Here is a 15,457-nt window from a genome sequence, read left to right as displayed (position 1 = left end):
AATTATGGTCATTGTATTTATACTTTTACAAATATACATAACACAGAAATATATTAATAATTTACTCCTCAGTAATGAGGAATTAATGAAAATCACACTGTTCCAGATTTATATCTGTTATTATATAATATACATATTGTACAAAGCAACAAACAGCCATAGCCTTACATAAGCTGAGCACGCATCATGAAGTATCTTGTAGCTCACATTCCAATGGGAACCTACCCTGCCTTGTGTAATCCGGGCAAAAGATGTGTCCTTCCTTCCTGTGAGAGGATGTTTTGTAGATAAACTGGTGATGAACTACTTTTGCATTGTAGAAGTGCAACAGTCCAGCTTGGACCTGAGTTACCATAGCACAGGAAAAGACATCCCATAAATCCACATCTGTATGTAACATTGTCTCCTGTCTGATTTTATTACATGAAGAAACATATCCGATTTCCAAAATACACAACATGTTTCAGGGATATTCACTCACCCTGTTCATAACATATGGTAAAATAATATCTATGCAAGAATGGACACAGCTTTTTAACTTCATGAAACCTCAAGTGTGTCCATCTATCAATCAGCACAAACACAAAAGGCAAAACACATCAGAACAATTAACTCTGAATACAGATGTCAGTATCTTCATTTGACATTTCACTATCTTCAACACAAGAACACATAAGATTATACAATTCTATCTCCAGGATAAGAAACGCTTAACAAAAACCATGAAATAATTAATTATGTTGGTAAAAATGCTATCCAGTTTCGGGCTGTGAGGTTTCATATGACTAGGAAAGGCAAAAACGATAAACACTGATGTAAATGGATGCAAAACAATGCTACGTATGTAACAAAACAACAAATGAATACAAAGACCCTGTTTTACGTCATATGAAACTTTGCCAAGTTCTACTGCATGTAAATTCCCTATACCTATTCCTATATTTCTATACTTCCATAATTTCTTCGAGGAATTTACTTTCTCAACAAGTTTTCTCTAAGGGCTAAATTTAATTTTATGTTTCAAATATTTAGATTTAAGAAATGAGGTACTTCACACTTTATTTCAGGACATGTTTTCAACTGAAAGCTGACAAATGCTTCCGTTCATCCAACTGATGTGACATCCTCTGGAAAATTCAAGTTTACTCATCAAATAAGTACCATTAAAATCCAACTCTTGATCTGAGCTGCCCAAATGCCAGCACATCTGTATGTTACACTGGCGTATATATTTACAGGAAGTTTGATTCTGAACTTTCAGTTCCAGTAGTACTCAAAACAATTATATTTACAAAATGCATATCAATCAACAATAATTATCAAATAATTTGGAATTCACGATCGTCTAGACATCATATTCCCCACACAATTTTGACAGCATGCTGTAATACGTAGGAGATCTCTGTCCTTTGTGTACAGAATTGGACAGGGCACATTTATAAGGACAGATCTGACTGGAAGAGATGATGCACATAGAAGACAGATGTGGCACGGGTTCAGGGGTGCTAGAAAATAGTTGTGGCATGGTTTAAGGTGTGGTTGAAGATAACTGCAGTACAGTTTGAAGATAGTTTGTGGCACAGTTTGATGGGTGTTTGAAAATAGTTGTCTCAAGGTTTAAGGGTGCTTAAAGATACATGTAGTAGTGGCACAGTTTAAGGGATGCCTGAAGACAGTTGTGGCGCACTTTCAGGGGTGTTTCAAGACAGCTATGGCATGGTTTGAGGTGTGTTTGAAGATAACTGCGGTACAGTTTAAAGATAGTTGTGGCACAGTTTGATGGCTGTTTGAAGACAGTTGTGGCAGTTTGATGGGTGTTTGAAGATAGTTGTCTCAAAGTTTAAGGGTGCTTGAAGATAGTTGTGGCACAATTTGAGGGGTGTTTGAAAATAGTTGTGGCACAGTTTGAGGGGTGTTTGAAGATAGCTGTGGCACAGTTTGAAAGGGTGTTTTCAGACATTTGGGGCATGGTTTGACGGGTGTTTAAAGACAAATGTAGCAGACTGATCGGTGTTTGAAGATAGTTATCTCAAAGTTTAAGCGTGCTTGAAGATAGTTGTGGCACACTTTGAGGGGTGTTTGAAGACAGTTGTGGCAGTTTGATGGGTGTTTGAAGATAGTTGTCTCAAAGTTTAAGGGTGTTTGAAGATAGTTGTGGCATAATTTCAGGGGTGTTTGAAGATAGTTGTGGCACAATTTGAGGGGTGTTTGAAAATAGTTGTGGCACAGTTTGAGGGGTGTTTGAAAATAGTTGTGGCACAGTTTGAGGGGTGTTTGAAGATAGCTGTGGCACAGTTTGAAAGGGTGTTTTGGGGCATGGTTTGAGGGGTGTTTAAAGACAGTTGTGGGATACTTTAAGGGGTGTTTAGCGATGGTTGTGGCATGGTTTGAGGGTTTTTGGAGATAGTTGTGGCATGGTTGGGGGGTGTTTGGAGATAGTAGTGGCATGGTTTGAGGGTTGTTTGGAGATAGTAGTGGCATGGTTTGAGGGTTGTCTGGAGATAGTTGTGGCATGGTTTAAGGGGTGTTTGGAGATGGTTGTGGTATGGTTGAGGGTTGTCTGTACATAGTCGTGGCATGGTTGGGGGGGGGGGGGGGGGTGATTGGAGATAGCCATGGCATGGTTTAAGGGGTCTGGAGATAGTTGTGGCATGGTTGAGGGTTGTCTGGAGATAGTCGTGGCATGGTTTCATGGTTTGAGGGTTTTTTGGAGATAGTTGTGACATGGTTTAAGGAGTGATTGGAGATAGTTGTGGCATGGTTGAGGGTTGTTTGGAGATAGTTGTGGCATGGGTAGGGGGTGATTGGAGATAGTTGTGGCATGGTTAGGGGGTGATTGGAGATAGTTGCGGCATGGCTTGAGGGTTTTTTGGAGATAGTTGTGGCATGGTTTGAGGGTTTTTTGGAGATAGTTGTGACATGGTTTAAGGGGTGATTGGAGGTGGTTGTGGCATGGTTAGGGGGTGACATGGTTTAAGGGGTGATTGGAGGTGGTTGTGGCATGGTTAGGGGGTGATTGGAGATAGTTGTGGCATGGTTAGGGGGTGATTGGAGATAGTTGCGACATGGCTTGAGGGTTTTTTGGAGATAGTTGTGGCATGGTTTAAGGGGTGATTAGAGATAGTTGTGACATGGTTTGAGGGAAAGAGGCTATGCACAGGTGATGTGTATCTCCTTTCAAAGAAAAACCATGCTGTGTGCCCGCAATTTCTTGGAGTCCTGAAATATTAGTGTACTAAATATAATAAGAGCTGTTCTTTATATACAATAAAAAGTTCCTGTTTCACCTTTTGAGCAGCATCAGGGCTTCCATAATAGCTGAGAAAAGAAGATTCTTTGCAGTATGGTAACAGTTATCAAATGTTTATACTATGAGTAGTCAAACATTCCACCTCAGCTCTAAAGCTACACATCGTGCTGTAGTATAATACACTGACATTACTGCCACAACTCTTTTGATTACAAATATGTCCTACGATATGTATGCCATTGCAAACGTGACATGGTGGAATAGGATTGCTGCTGACGTGGTCAACAAACTCAACACTACTTCTCTGGCCGTAAGTGGGAACGTCTGTCAGCAACCTGCGGATGGTCGTGGGTTTACCCCGGGCTCTGCCCAGTTTCGTCCCACCATAATGCTGGCCACCATTGTATAAGTGAAATATTCTTGAGTACGGCGTAAAACACCAATCAAATAAATAAATAAATCAACACTACTTATGTCAGTACGTTGTGTATGTTAGGGTTACCATTGCTATGGTTACTGGCTGTTTCTGTCGCCTTGTTCCTTATCTAAAGCACAATGCCATAATACAGGTGCCAAAACAAAACATCGGCATAAATGTGAAAAAAAAAAAAGATTTCACTGACAAATAGATGAAATGAAAAGCTGAAAATATGCCACTACTCTCCACATTTGCAAAAATACCTGAACTGCATATCGTCCGACCAAGCAACAGCCTTGCTTCCATACTGTACAAGAGGTTTAACGAGGGACAAAAATAAACAAACTGAAATTTACTTAAACTTATGAACCTCGACAAAATAAACTGAAATCAGGGAGCAACCTGAAAATTTACATCATCACACCTGACTACAGACACATTTTATAATCAAAATCTTGCAACAATGAGGAAGGAATAACTGTGGAAAGCCTGGGTTGATGGGGTCCCTTTAAAATTGTACCGTTATATTATGTGAGGCAGATAGATGAATTACTATACACACAGCATACTCTGTACTTAATTTACCTGCCTGTCTAATTAGGCCATAATGATTTACATTGTTGTCCTACAGGTAGGAAAAATTTTTTCACAACAGCAGAGGAGGATATATAAGTAACAATGAAACTTAAAAACCATTTTCTTCTAATGTTTATGATAGATTTTAGTAGTGCTGAAAGCCCAAAAAAAAAGACATTTCTAACTCTTGCTAAAACTTTTTGTGTTTTTGGAAAAGTAAAGATACGTTTATGTTGTTCATTAGATGGACTAAACATGTGAGGAAAGAGAAATTGTGCATTCCTGTTTACACTTACATATATACTGGCAAAATGGAGCACCCCCGAGTCTCAAAATTGTAGACTGTCCCAGCCACATTTTCTGTTTTAGACCAATTTACTTGAAAATTTACTGGGAAAGCTTTAAAAAATCCCAGAAAAATCATAAAAACACTTAGATTGGACAAAATAAACAAATGGATTTTCAGCTTATTTTTGCTCCAGTTTTTGATTTGTTAGTATCATCTCACCCTTAAAACACAACATAAATAGTTGTGTGTTATTCCTATGGCCAACAAGGACGCTCCCTATGAATAGTCACATAATAACAGTAGCTGTATTTATTTCTGTAGCTTTTAATATACATGGGAAAGGTGTTTTTTCTCTCAGTTTCCAGATTTTCGCAGTTTCTCCATGTCTTATGCCAAAACACAATCCTGAAATGAACATCTCAAAATGTAGCACAGAAATGTCACACTTGACTGAAATGCAGCTGAGCGAAATTCTACAGAGTTCTTCCTGTGTGTCACATGATAAGTCAGATTCCGTTAAAAGGTGAGCAGGTTTAGGGTGAGCATGGTGAGCTGGTGAGTTGAGAGGACAGTTTGTATCACAGGTAATGTCTACATAACCAGCTATCAGAGATAGGAAGCATCACTAGAGTACAGGTATGCCCATGTACAGTCTAATGCCCATGTACAGTCTATCCCTAACACGCCTGGGGGGGGGGGGTCTTATTTTTGGGAGAGGGGCTTCTCCGTCACGCGATCAACAACCAGAAGATAAACAAGATGGCCACCCACAGGAATAGTTTAGACAGGAACTGTTCCTCTACCTGCTGTGGAGACCCAGGAGCAGCTGAAATAAAACAGGACATGTTGTATTTGACCATGTTACTAAAGTCATCCAATGAGCAACAATACACAGTTTTCTCACAAAACAATAATGCTTGTGCGTGGTCGTGGGTATCCCTCAGGCTCTGCCCAGTTTCCTCTGATCATAATGCTGGCCGCTGTCATCTAGGTGAAACATTCTTGAGTATGGCATAAAACATCAATCAAATAAATAAAATAAACAGGTCCTGAACAACTGTATGGAAAAGCATACACAAGCACATTTTCTTAAATTAAGCAAAATTAAGGCACAATCCAATTCCTATGTGAGAGACCACTGAGCTAATGTGGATCATTGATTGGGAGTTTCTTAGCCTTCCTATCTCAGGGCAGAGGTCATAGAGGTCACAGAGGTCAAAGCTTCTTCTGTCAACTTTCACTGACACACTAAACATTCAGCATTTTTTGACCTCAAATCTTGCCCATTCAGAAGTTGCTCATTTTACCTGTTTCTGAGAATTCTATTCATCTTAGAAACCTGGTTCGAGGTTTATCTGGAAGATAGGATGACACGCTAATGGGAAAATGTGAGTTTTCATCCTCAAAGTGATATTTTGTGACCTTTAACCGCCCCTAAAAATACATTTCATCAGGGGGGTGTAAAAAGAAAATACAGCAATAGACAATCATGTCCAGCAAACCAAATTGAACGTCTCAGAAATACCAACTGATTTCTACATTAGCAGATTTCAAAACTTGCAGAAAGCAGTCTTTTTGTTTCCTGCTTTATTTTGTACACCAGTGTTTTGGAATTGAAAACAAATATAATAGCATGACTTTTTTTGTCTGTTCACAATTCCTCAGACCATTCACAGACATTGAAAGATAGTAATGAGCCTTGTAGCTGTACTTAAGCATTCTATGCTCATCAGGTTTACAGAATCGCAACAATATGAAAATTGTTCAGTTTTACTAACATGTGCAACCAACGCTCATAAAGACTACATAAAAATATATCCTCACCACACTCTTATCAAGTAAATGTGCTTAGGATCTTCCACTTCTTTATTTACAGATGTAACAATTTGAAAGTCTACAGCTAAGCATCAAGAGTACTCACGCGGAGGAGGCCTGCCATCGTTGAAATTAAACGTTGAAGCAAAAAATCCAAAGGGAAATGCACCAATTCCAAATGACATCTGCAATCCGCCATCACCAAATCCAAACCCAGGAAAGCCCTACCAACATTGTACAGACAAATCACAGCAAATTTATACCTCGTTCACATGTATATGTATGGACATAAACAGGGCTCACCAACTATACAGTATTGCCTGTGGTTTACTACCAGATGCCCCCTCCCCCCCACCCCTCCACCCCCCCGTAACAAAGATGAAAAAATGTAACACTATCGGGTATTTAATTCTTTTTTACTTTTAATCGAAATCAAATTGTTTTATAAATTGCAATTTACATTTACCTAATACAATGTAAGCTTTTATTTGTTTTCCTGCAGTTTGTGTTATTGGTGTACAATAAGAGGATTCAAACAGTGGATATCCAAGTTAAAATTCCCATGTATGTACATACATGTTGATAATTGTAATAATAATAATAATTGAAGCTGTTCAGTCCTTACAGCAATACCGGTAGCCAACCCTCAAGGCCCAATTAAACATCAAATAAGACAACACTATAAAAGTAATGCACTGAACTAATTTGCCCTGATCGGAAAAATTCAGCTTCGGAAAACATCTGTTTACCAACGGACGCTAAAATACATAACGATGAATAGCTTTGTTCAACTGCCGAAGTGCATAGACAGCATGTTCAACACATTCAACCTGCATGTACAAATTGTAACAGTATTTACAAAAACAGGCAACATGGAGAAAAAGTGTGACAAAAGTGAAAAATAATCAACTGCGTTTGAACCCCACACTACCCGCTCCAATTGGCAGCACTAAGTTGGTCTTGCATTCCCAATATGTTCATTGATCATATCATCTTCTAATCAACTGACAGAAATTATGCATAAAATAAAGGGGTTATTAAAAATTTTAAAAGAGGCCTCAAAAAATGAAATATTTTGCAAATTTTCTTGGCATATCTTTCTTCATCTCTTTAAAACCATCCTCTTCAATTGTCAGTACCTTTTCAGGTATCCATTAAATCAGGATGTACCTGACAAACTGCGGTGGTTTCTTTGGGCTATGCCTGGTTCTCATTATGTGTTAACCCAAACTGTAACTGCACACACATGGTAAAACATTCCTGAAGATAGCTCATTAAAAGAGGAATCAAAGAAACAAATACATGTAACAGAACAGTTTCCAGCCATACGGTTGTCTTACTTTCTCATGTCAAGATCCCCCTATCTATACCAGTTTTAGCACTTACCCTCTGCGATTCGGGTTCAGATCTTTGGCCTGGGGGTCTCGGTGGTAATTTTTCTCTGTCAAAGAGAAAAGAATCAAATGTCTTGCATCAGAACACAAATAAAACACATTTATTAACCAGACTAGGTTTTCATCTGCATGTAATTCCGGCAGATTTCCTGTCCTTAGTTGTACTAGCACTTGCTAGGGGGCAATTCCCTATGGCCCATTTGATGGTTTTCAGATGTGGGGATCGGAGTTCAAATCCCATTGTGACTCTCAGTGTAAAAATTCTTCAATAGTTAGAATCATATCTTTATTTATTTATTTATTTATAGCTCTTCACCCTGGAGCTCTGAGTGTTCCAAGGTAACTTTACCCAGAATTGTTTCTTGTGGGAACAACATCCCTTTGATCAGGATCTTATACATGCAAAATATTTGTACCACTCCAGTTCAAAAACAAAAAAAAAGGCAGTAAACAACCACCCACAGGCAAGGAAGTACTCACAAACCACTTGCCAGAAGGCTGCTGGAAAAGCATAATAAGCAGTGAGCCAGCACTTCAACAGTTTGAGCCACCAAGTCCCTTCTCATTCCACGAAGTCTATGAACCTACCTTGGGTCCTGTTGGTTGGTACTGCCTCTGCCGTAGATAGGGACTACTTTGTCTTTACTAATGCCTGCTTTGCATACTGGACACACTTGTCTGTTAGGTCTGGTTTCCAGCCACTGGTGTAAACAGGGCCAACTGTCAAGCAGAGATCACAATATTTACTATTTATTTGATTGAGGTTTTACACAAGAATATTTGACTTGTAGGCAGGCAGCGTTATGGTGTGAGGATACCGAGTAGAGCCTGGGGGGATTCCAAGACCATCAGCATGCTGCTGGCAGACCTTCCCACGTAATGCCGCAGAGGAAGCCAGCATGAGCTGAACTTGAACTCACAGCAACTACATTGGTAAAAGGCTCCCAAGTCACTGCAACGTGTTAGCACACTAACCACTCTGCCACGAAGGCCCCCTGAGAGATGACAATAAAATCTTACACACACATGCACAGGCGACAATTTGATATTATTTCCCACGATATTCAAGAATACTTCACATACCAGTTCCAGGTTTATGGGTGGAGAAACAGGAGTGCATAGGAGAAACAGGAGTGCGTAGAGGAAACAGGAGTGCCCAAGGTAAACTTCTGACCTTTTACAAGTTAATGACAAACTCTCCCACACATGACACAGAGTTAATAATGATATGCGCACCATAGATTTAGCCAGAAATTGAAATTCTAATTATCTTCCATTTTCCCTCTCTCTCTCATGTTGATTTTGTCAGAATACGGCATTTCAAACACATCGCGACACCCCTGGCTAAACCTGTGATGCACACTGATGGAAGACAAGTGGTCCTCAACAAATATTAAAATAGGCAACTGGTCTCAGAAGCAATGCCCAACGTTTATTGTCACTAACGCCCCTCAAGCAGTGAGGGCGGGGGGATCCACAAATTCCCTGTTCAAAAGTTAGGTCATACTCCGTACACACATTAGCAATAAAATGTTGTTTAATACACAGTTTATTTATTTACTTGAGTCATGTTTTATGTCGTACTCAAGAATATTTCACTTATACGATGGTGGCCAGCATTATGGTTCGTGGACACCGGGCAGAGCCCGGGGGAAACCCAGGACCATCCACAGGTTGTTGGAAGACCTTCCCATGTACGTCCAGAGAAGAAGCTAGCATTAGCTCATAGTGACCACATTGGTGAGTCTGCTAGGTCATTGCACCGCTCTAACATGCTAACCTCCTCGACTCAAATATGTATTCTATAATGAGACATATACTTATTATAGTTATATACACTTTCCAAGTTTGCCTATCTTTAATGTATTTATTTATTTATTTGATTGGTGTTTTATGCCGTACTCAAGAATATTTCATTTGTATTACAGTGGTTAGCACATTATAGTGGGAGGAAACCAGGCAGAGCCTGGGAGAAACCCACAGCCATCCGTAGGTTGCTGGCAGACCATACCACATATGGCTTTTCTCTTAATGTGAGTTCATAACGCACATGGGCTAAAGCAATGGGACGTTACTATGCCTTCATCCAGTGACAGGAGAAACATTAATATCTGACATTTTTGAGTCAAATTTTTATTTTCGTCGAATAAATTTTGCTCCCTGAAAATGGGCTTGCCGGGAATTACTCTATTTTGACTTATAAGCTCATTCACGCTTTGGTGCCAGGCACAAATAGAACTCATCCCTATCAGCCCATATTCATTCAATAACCTGTGAGTACAGCACCTGTATGTCACCACATGTGTGTCTGAACTGATCTGACAACGTACTAACATATAAAGCAGTACAGAGCCACTCCCAAACCTGGAAAAAAACCGACGGGACTAAGCAGCCTGGTCTCAAAGTGATGTGAATTCCCATGAGACATCATCAGCTGTCAGGATATAGACAAGTAGGTGGCTTACAACAACACACAAAAAGAAAAAAAGCACACGCTCTCAAGTGTCAACATTTTGTGGATAACTCAGACTATTTTGAAGAACATAGTAAACATGAAAACTTGTAGACACCCCAGTATTGGATGAAGTGTATCGGATAGAACTGTTCGCAGTACCACTTTACAAACTTGGTCATTTGCGAACAACTTTGTCCCTCAGTGAGTTCTGTATGCAAAATTAGGCTGGGAAGACCAGCGAGCACGTCATATGACATTACAGGGGATTGCATGGGTTTTGGAATAGAGACAATGCTTTCGTTCCCAGAGACGGAGACCCCGGCAGTGAAAGCACATGGACTTTATATAATCAGTTTATAGCCTGGGATCTACAAAACGAAGGCACAGAAATGTTTGATCCCCTCATTGACATATAAATATACCATATACCATGAAGCTCTCTTAATGTTAAGAGCTCGCAACTACCATGATGACATAATGCCTACACTAATGGTTACCTTGGTAGTAAAGTGAACATAACGTTAAGAATGCTTCATGAAATTGGGCCCTGGTCAGCCCCATGTACTTCTGAAGCTTTCTGTCAAGAAGCAAATTTTTCTGCTTGTAACACCTGCAATTTAATCCGATGAGTGGGTGAAGCTGACCTGTTCGGTATATGAGTAAGCGTTAAATCAGGTGTCAGCATCACTCATGATGAGGACAGTGTATCCATGATCACATATCCATGAACAGTCACTACCAAGGTCGCTAACAATAATATAGGCCTAGTGTTCCGCAGGGCAAAACTAGAACTGTAAATCGTAGTTTTTGTTTTCAGTTACAGTGTACACACTTTGGCCGCAATAAATCTGATAACATATGAAATAAATCTTTCATCATTTACCAAAACAAGTGGCCGCAGTAACTGACAACTGCGTCTTTCGCTGTATCCAGACAGATGTTACATTCGTATGACCCTTGGTCATTTGGCTGTTCCGCACTTCCGCCACTCGCTCCAGAGGGATTGTTTGAGCCTCCCGACCCTCGGGAACTATTCCATGTCTCCGCCGCACTCATCTGTCGCTGTAATCGGCTTAATTTCACCAAGTATCAACAAATAATTTAACTAGCTTTCAAACCGCTTCAACGCTGACGAGCTATCGCGCATCCGTAGTCCGACTTCCGGTTAAGCAGGGGAGGTAATCAGCTGTGGTTATGAGGTGGGCGTGGTCGGAATCAGCTGTCAATGAGCATGCTGGAAATGGTAACAGTACTCAACCCTGTGTTACAGATGAACAAACAAACCACAGAATCACATCAGAGAAACGCCCCATAGTTTAATATGTAAGAAAATGAGTACAGTTTATTTTGATCTTACGTAAACGAAAATATTCTTCCCAGTAAAAAAAAAAACAAACCTGCAAACCACATGTGCCAAAACAGCCTAAGGTTCTCTTAGTTGCATTAGACAAATTGGCAATTTTAAGGATAACACATTCAGTGTCTATATTCACACCACTTACAAGCTATTGACATACACTTGCAAATCATATTGCAGGTAGGCATTTGTGATCAACAACAAACTTCATGTAAGGCCATGTTAATGGCTGCCGTAAAAGCCATCTACCACTTATTGTTAAGGCCCCAAGAACAGTGGAAGCGGGAATATCAAGGAATCAGTGTTACTGATAACAATTACAACTGATGATTCCACTACAACTCCATTTCAATTACAATTAAATTTTGCAGAAGCACCCTAAACCATCTAATATTTCACCCATAAAAGTGTGCTTTTAGAGGCAAATTAATGTCATATAATAGTGTCTTTGGTGCTGAAAATTTACTTTCCAGCAGAAAATCATCCCTTCTTCCCAGCAAACCTCAAAACATCTTTCTAAAATCTATAGAACTCTCAGAATCTGGAAAGATGGGCAAGTTAGTCATGGACGAAATTTACGGTCATTTAGAGCACTTAATTTCACCTACTTTGACCTGTAAAAAGGCACTTCCAGAAACATATAAAGGCTTCACACTTACCCAGCCAATTCTAAAGAAAGTAATCAGACTTTACCGAAAAACTCATTTTGTGGTCCTATAAGGTGGCCAAATCAGTCAGAATCAAGAAAAATGTGTCACTTGAACACCACCAAACTACAGGTGAGATAGAGTACATGTATTTATTATTTATAAAAAGGTGAAATGTCAGGACTTCCTTCATTGATGAAAGTGGCATCTCACTGGCCAGAGTTAGAGATCACTTTTGTTATTACACACCCCGATCCAGTGATGTCAAAAGAAACATTTTGTTTTATAACGTTCCAATCCGAGCTCAGCGGAATGACATCATAATACAAGTTCAGTCAACTTTAACATTTCTTATGTCTCACAACATACAAGAAGTCATGTGCGACGTCACATTGCATACACAAGTCTGTGAAGGCCTGCAGCTAAAAACAAAATCTCGATATTGTCAAAACATAAATAACAAATAGAATGTTGCACAGTGAAGGTTGAATGTCATAAATATTTTTCTTGTGAAAGGTGGAAAGTATAACCAACTCAGCGCTTCATGTCTCGTATGTTACCATTTTTACCTGTCACTCAAAAAAAAAAATGATATTCAACCTTCACCTTGCAGTTTTAAGTCTATGTATCATTATAATGCTTGAATAAATACTGCACTCATTACATTGAATTAAAAAAATTAAAGATAATGAATAAAAGCTATACGTAAATACTAACATAATTCTGAACGATAAGTGGCACACATCATTCATAAAATCTGTCATAATTATAAGCAGTATATATATATATTATTTATTGTATGAATAAAAAAATTGCATCAATTAAACTGAATTAAAACAGTAAGATAATGTATTAAAGCTATACTTTGATATTAATATACTCTGGAGCATCAAATTCAACAATTCAGAAAATGAAATCTGTTATGTAAGCAGCATACATATATACTGATGGAATGAAAAAACTGGAGTTGGATTAGCACCTTCATCTGACACACATGGCTAACCAGTACCGGTAATTATTTGGACTGGGAAAAGAATCAACAGGCTATGAACTGATGGCTACAAATCTCTGCGATCTCACTGAAAAGTTTGCTCTAGAAGCATAACGAGGAAATGAAAGAAAACAAAAACTGAATTAACTGTTACTGTCAGAAAAGACAACTGAAATGTATCTCCAAAACAGTTTCTTTTCTGTGTGTGAATTTTTCTTTCTTTGTTTTGGCAAATGTATCAGGTTTCAGCAACATTATTATTTTTATTTTTTATTCACTTCAAAAAATCTGCACAAATATGTAAAAGTATTTTCTGATATGGTTTTCAATGCTTTACTTTGAAACTTGCTTGTTTCTTTAACATCTTTTTTTAATTTAAACCTTGTTTTATTTGTGTAATTTAAACATTACTTATGCCTTTTAACAGTTCAACTGTTAGACTCCTGGGATATATTCAAATACTGCAACATAAGGGTTTATTTATTGCTAAATAAACATATGACAGGCTTTCTCTAAAAATAAGAAAAGAAATGAGTGAGTGAGTGAGTGAGCGCTTGGGGTTTAACATCGTACTTAACGTTTCAGTCATATGACCACGAAGGAGTCCTTAGGGTGCAAGTACGTGTAATGTGCCTCTTTGTTGCAACCGGGTCAACCAGTCGCTGCACTATCCCCTCAATGCTGAACACCAAGCGAGGAAGCTTCAACTTCCTCTTTTAAAGTCTTAGGTGTGACTCAACCCAGGATTGACCCTGGACCTACCGTTCCCGAAGTGAACACTCTACCAACCATGCATAAATAAATGAAGAAGCAAAGATGCTGGATGGGGGTAGAATTCTTTGCTTCTTTGGCTATGTCATCTGCCGTGTACTAGTAAGAAAATATTTTACTCTTAATTTACTCATTAATGTAAGAAAGATGGAAATCACAATGAAATGAGCACTTTTGTAAAGTGTGATTTGCATGATAGGGTCCCAGTGATATTTCTAACCATTTGAAAGGCAAAGAAAACCTAAAATAAAGTATGTGTCAGAAAGGCTGTCTCATTTGATTTGTTTTTTGTTTTTTTTTATTTTATTTTAAACCGCATAAAAAAGGTTTCAAATTCTAAATTTAAAATTCTATGGTGGTCTGTACAGACCACAGAGAGTACCAGTGATGTCAAATCAATAATTTTTTCTTGAAATACATTGTTTCAAGGTCCATTCCGCAGATGTGTTCACAGATCTGTGTGTACATGCATTTTGACGATCGAAATCTAGACGTCTGTGTTTGTTAAGTGGCAAACCCTGATGTGACGTCACGGGTCTCAAAACATGGTCAGAGAAAATCCAATTTTCACTACATTTAAATTTTTACAAAATTTACAAAAAATAAATCACACTGATGTTATGAACAGTGTTCAATGGCTTTCATTTAACATATACTTCAAATTGGTGTTTACTTTGTCTTTGAAAGGAATAATAATAATAATTCTTTATTCTCAGAGAGGGTTCAACAGTGATCTCCCTTGTCCCACTCACATGCACACACATACACCATAATTATCTGTACAAGACACATGGTAAACATTTATACATGAACCCAGAAGATGAACACACATTTAATATGATCAGAAAAAAATTAAAAAAAAAATTAAAAGTTAAACAAGAAAAGTATTTAATGACAATAGTTAAGCGAATTACTATAAGGGGATATGTAAATGGTATATGTATCATACAGTATAAATTATAAATGACAGAAAACAGAATTACAGGTGAACTAAAACAACCTCAGACTGTCTCCTAATTACACTGTTACACATAAGTATCACAAGTATGTTAAAGGTAACGAGTCATGGGCACAGGTTCAGCAACAGAACTCCTTTATGCACCTTGAGACACCTTGTTATGACGAAATTAAGATCTGAGAGTGAAATGTGGTAAGAGTAAACCCTGCGCTTATTATCTGTACTTTACTTTATGGACTTATGGTTCGATACAAATTCAGTCTGTACCTTTACTATCGTCACCTATAGCAAAAGTACAGAATGGAAATACCCAACCATGAAGTTGCGCAGGGTCCAGGTAAGATGAGAAAAGTATTACATGTATTTTAAAACAGTGACAATCTGATTGCAAATTCTTACTTAAAATATGGTCATGATTATCTGTTAACCATAACAGGACTGATTAGATTGTGAGCTTAAGCAAGTAGAAACATGGTAAAGCTTTTATATAAGGTTATAAATTAGCACTTTTTTGGAGGGGGGGGGGGGGGTGAATT

At 38.5% G+C, this 15,457-nt stretch overlaps 1 protein-coding gene across 1 annotated transcript; it reads right to left on the bottom strand.

Annotated features, from left to right (window-relative positions):
* Positions 1 to 3,070: 3,070 nt before the first annotated feature.
* On the bottom strand, positions 3,071 to 11,313 carry LOC135476536 (E3 ubiquitin-protein ligase RNF185-like). Its single transcript, XM_064756583.1, has 5 exons — positions 11,081 to 11,313; positions 8,331 to 8,462; positions 7,735 to 7,789; positions 6,455 to 6,572; positions 3,071 to 5,359 (listed from the first exon to the last, which is right to left on the bottom strand). Exons 1-5 carry the CDS (start codon positions 11,251 to 11,253, stop codon positions 5,262 to 5,264), a joined length of 576 nt encoding a protein of 191 aa, XP_064612653.1. The 5' UTR covers positions 11,254 to 11,313; the 3' UTR covers positions 3,071 to 5,261.
* Positions 11,314 to 15,457: the final 4,144 nt, after the last annotated feature.

Source organism: Liolophura sinensis, chromosome 10 (assembly GCF_032854445.1).
Source record: "Liolophura sinensis isolate JHLJ2023 chromosome 10, CUHK_Ljap_v2, whole genome shotgun sequence".
NCBI classification, from domain to species: domain Eukaryota; kingdom Metazoa; phylum Mollusca; class Polyplacophora; order Chitonida; family Chitonidae; genus Liolophura; species Liolophura sinensis.
This window is presented reverse-complemented; position numbering and strand designations above follow the sequence as displayed.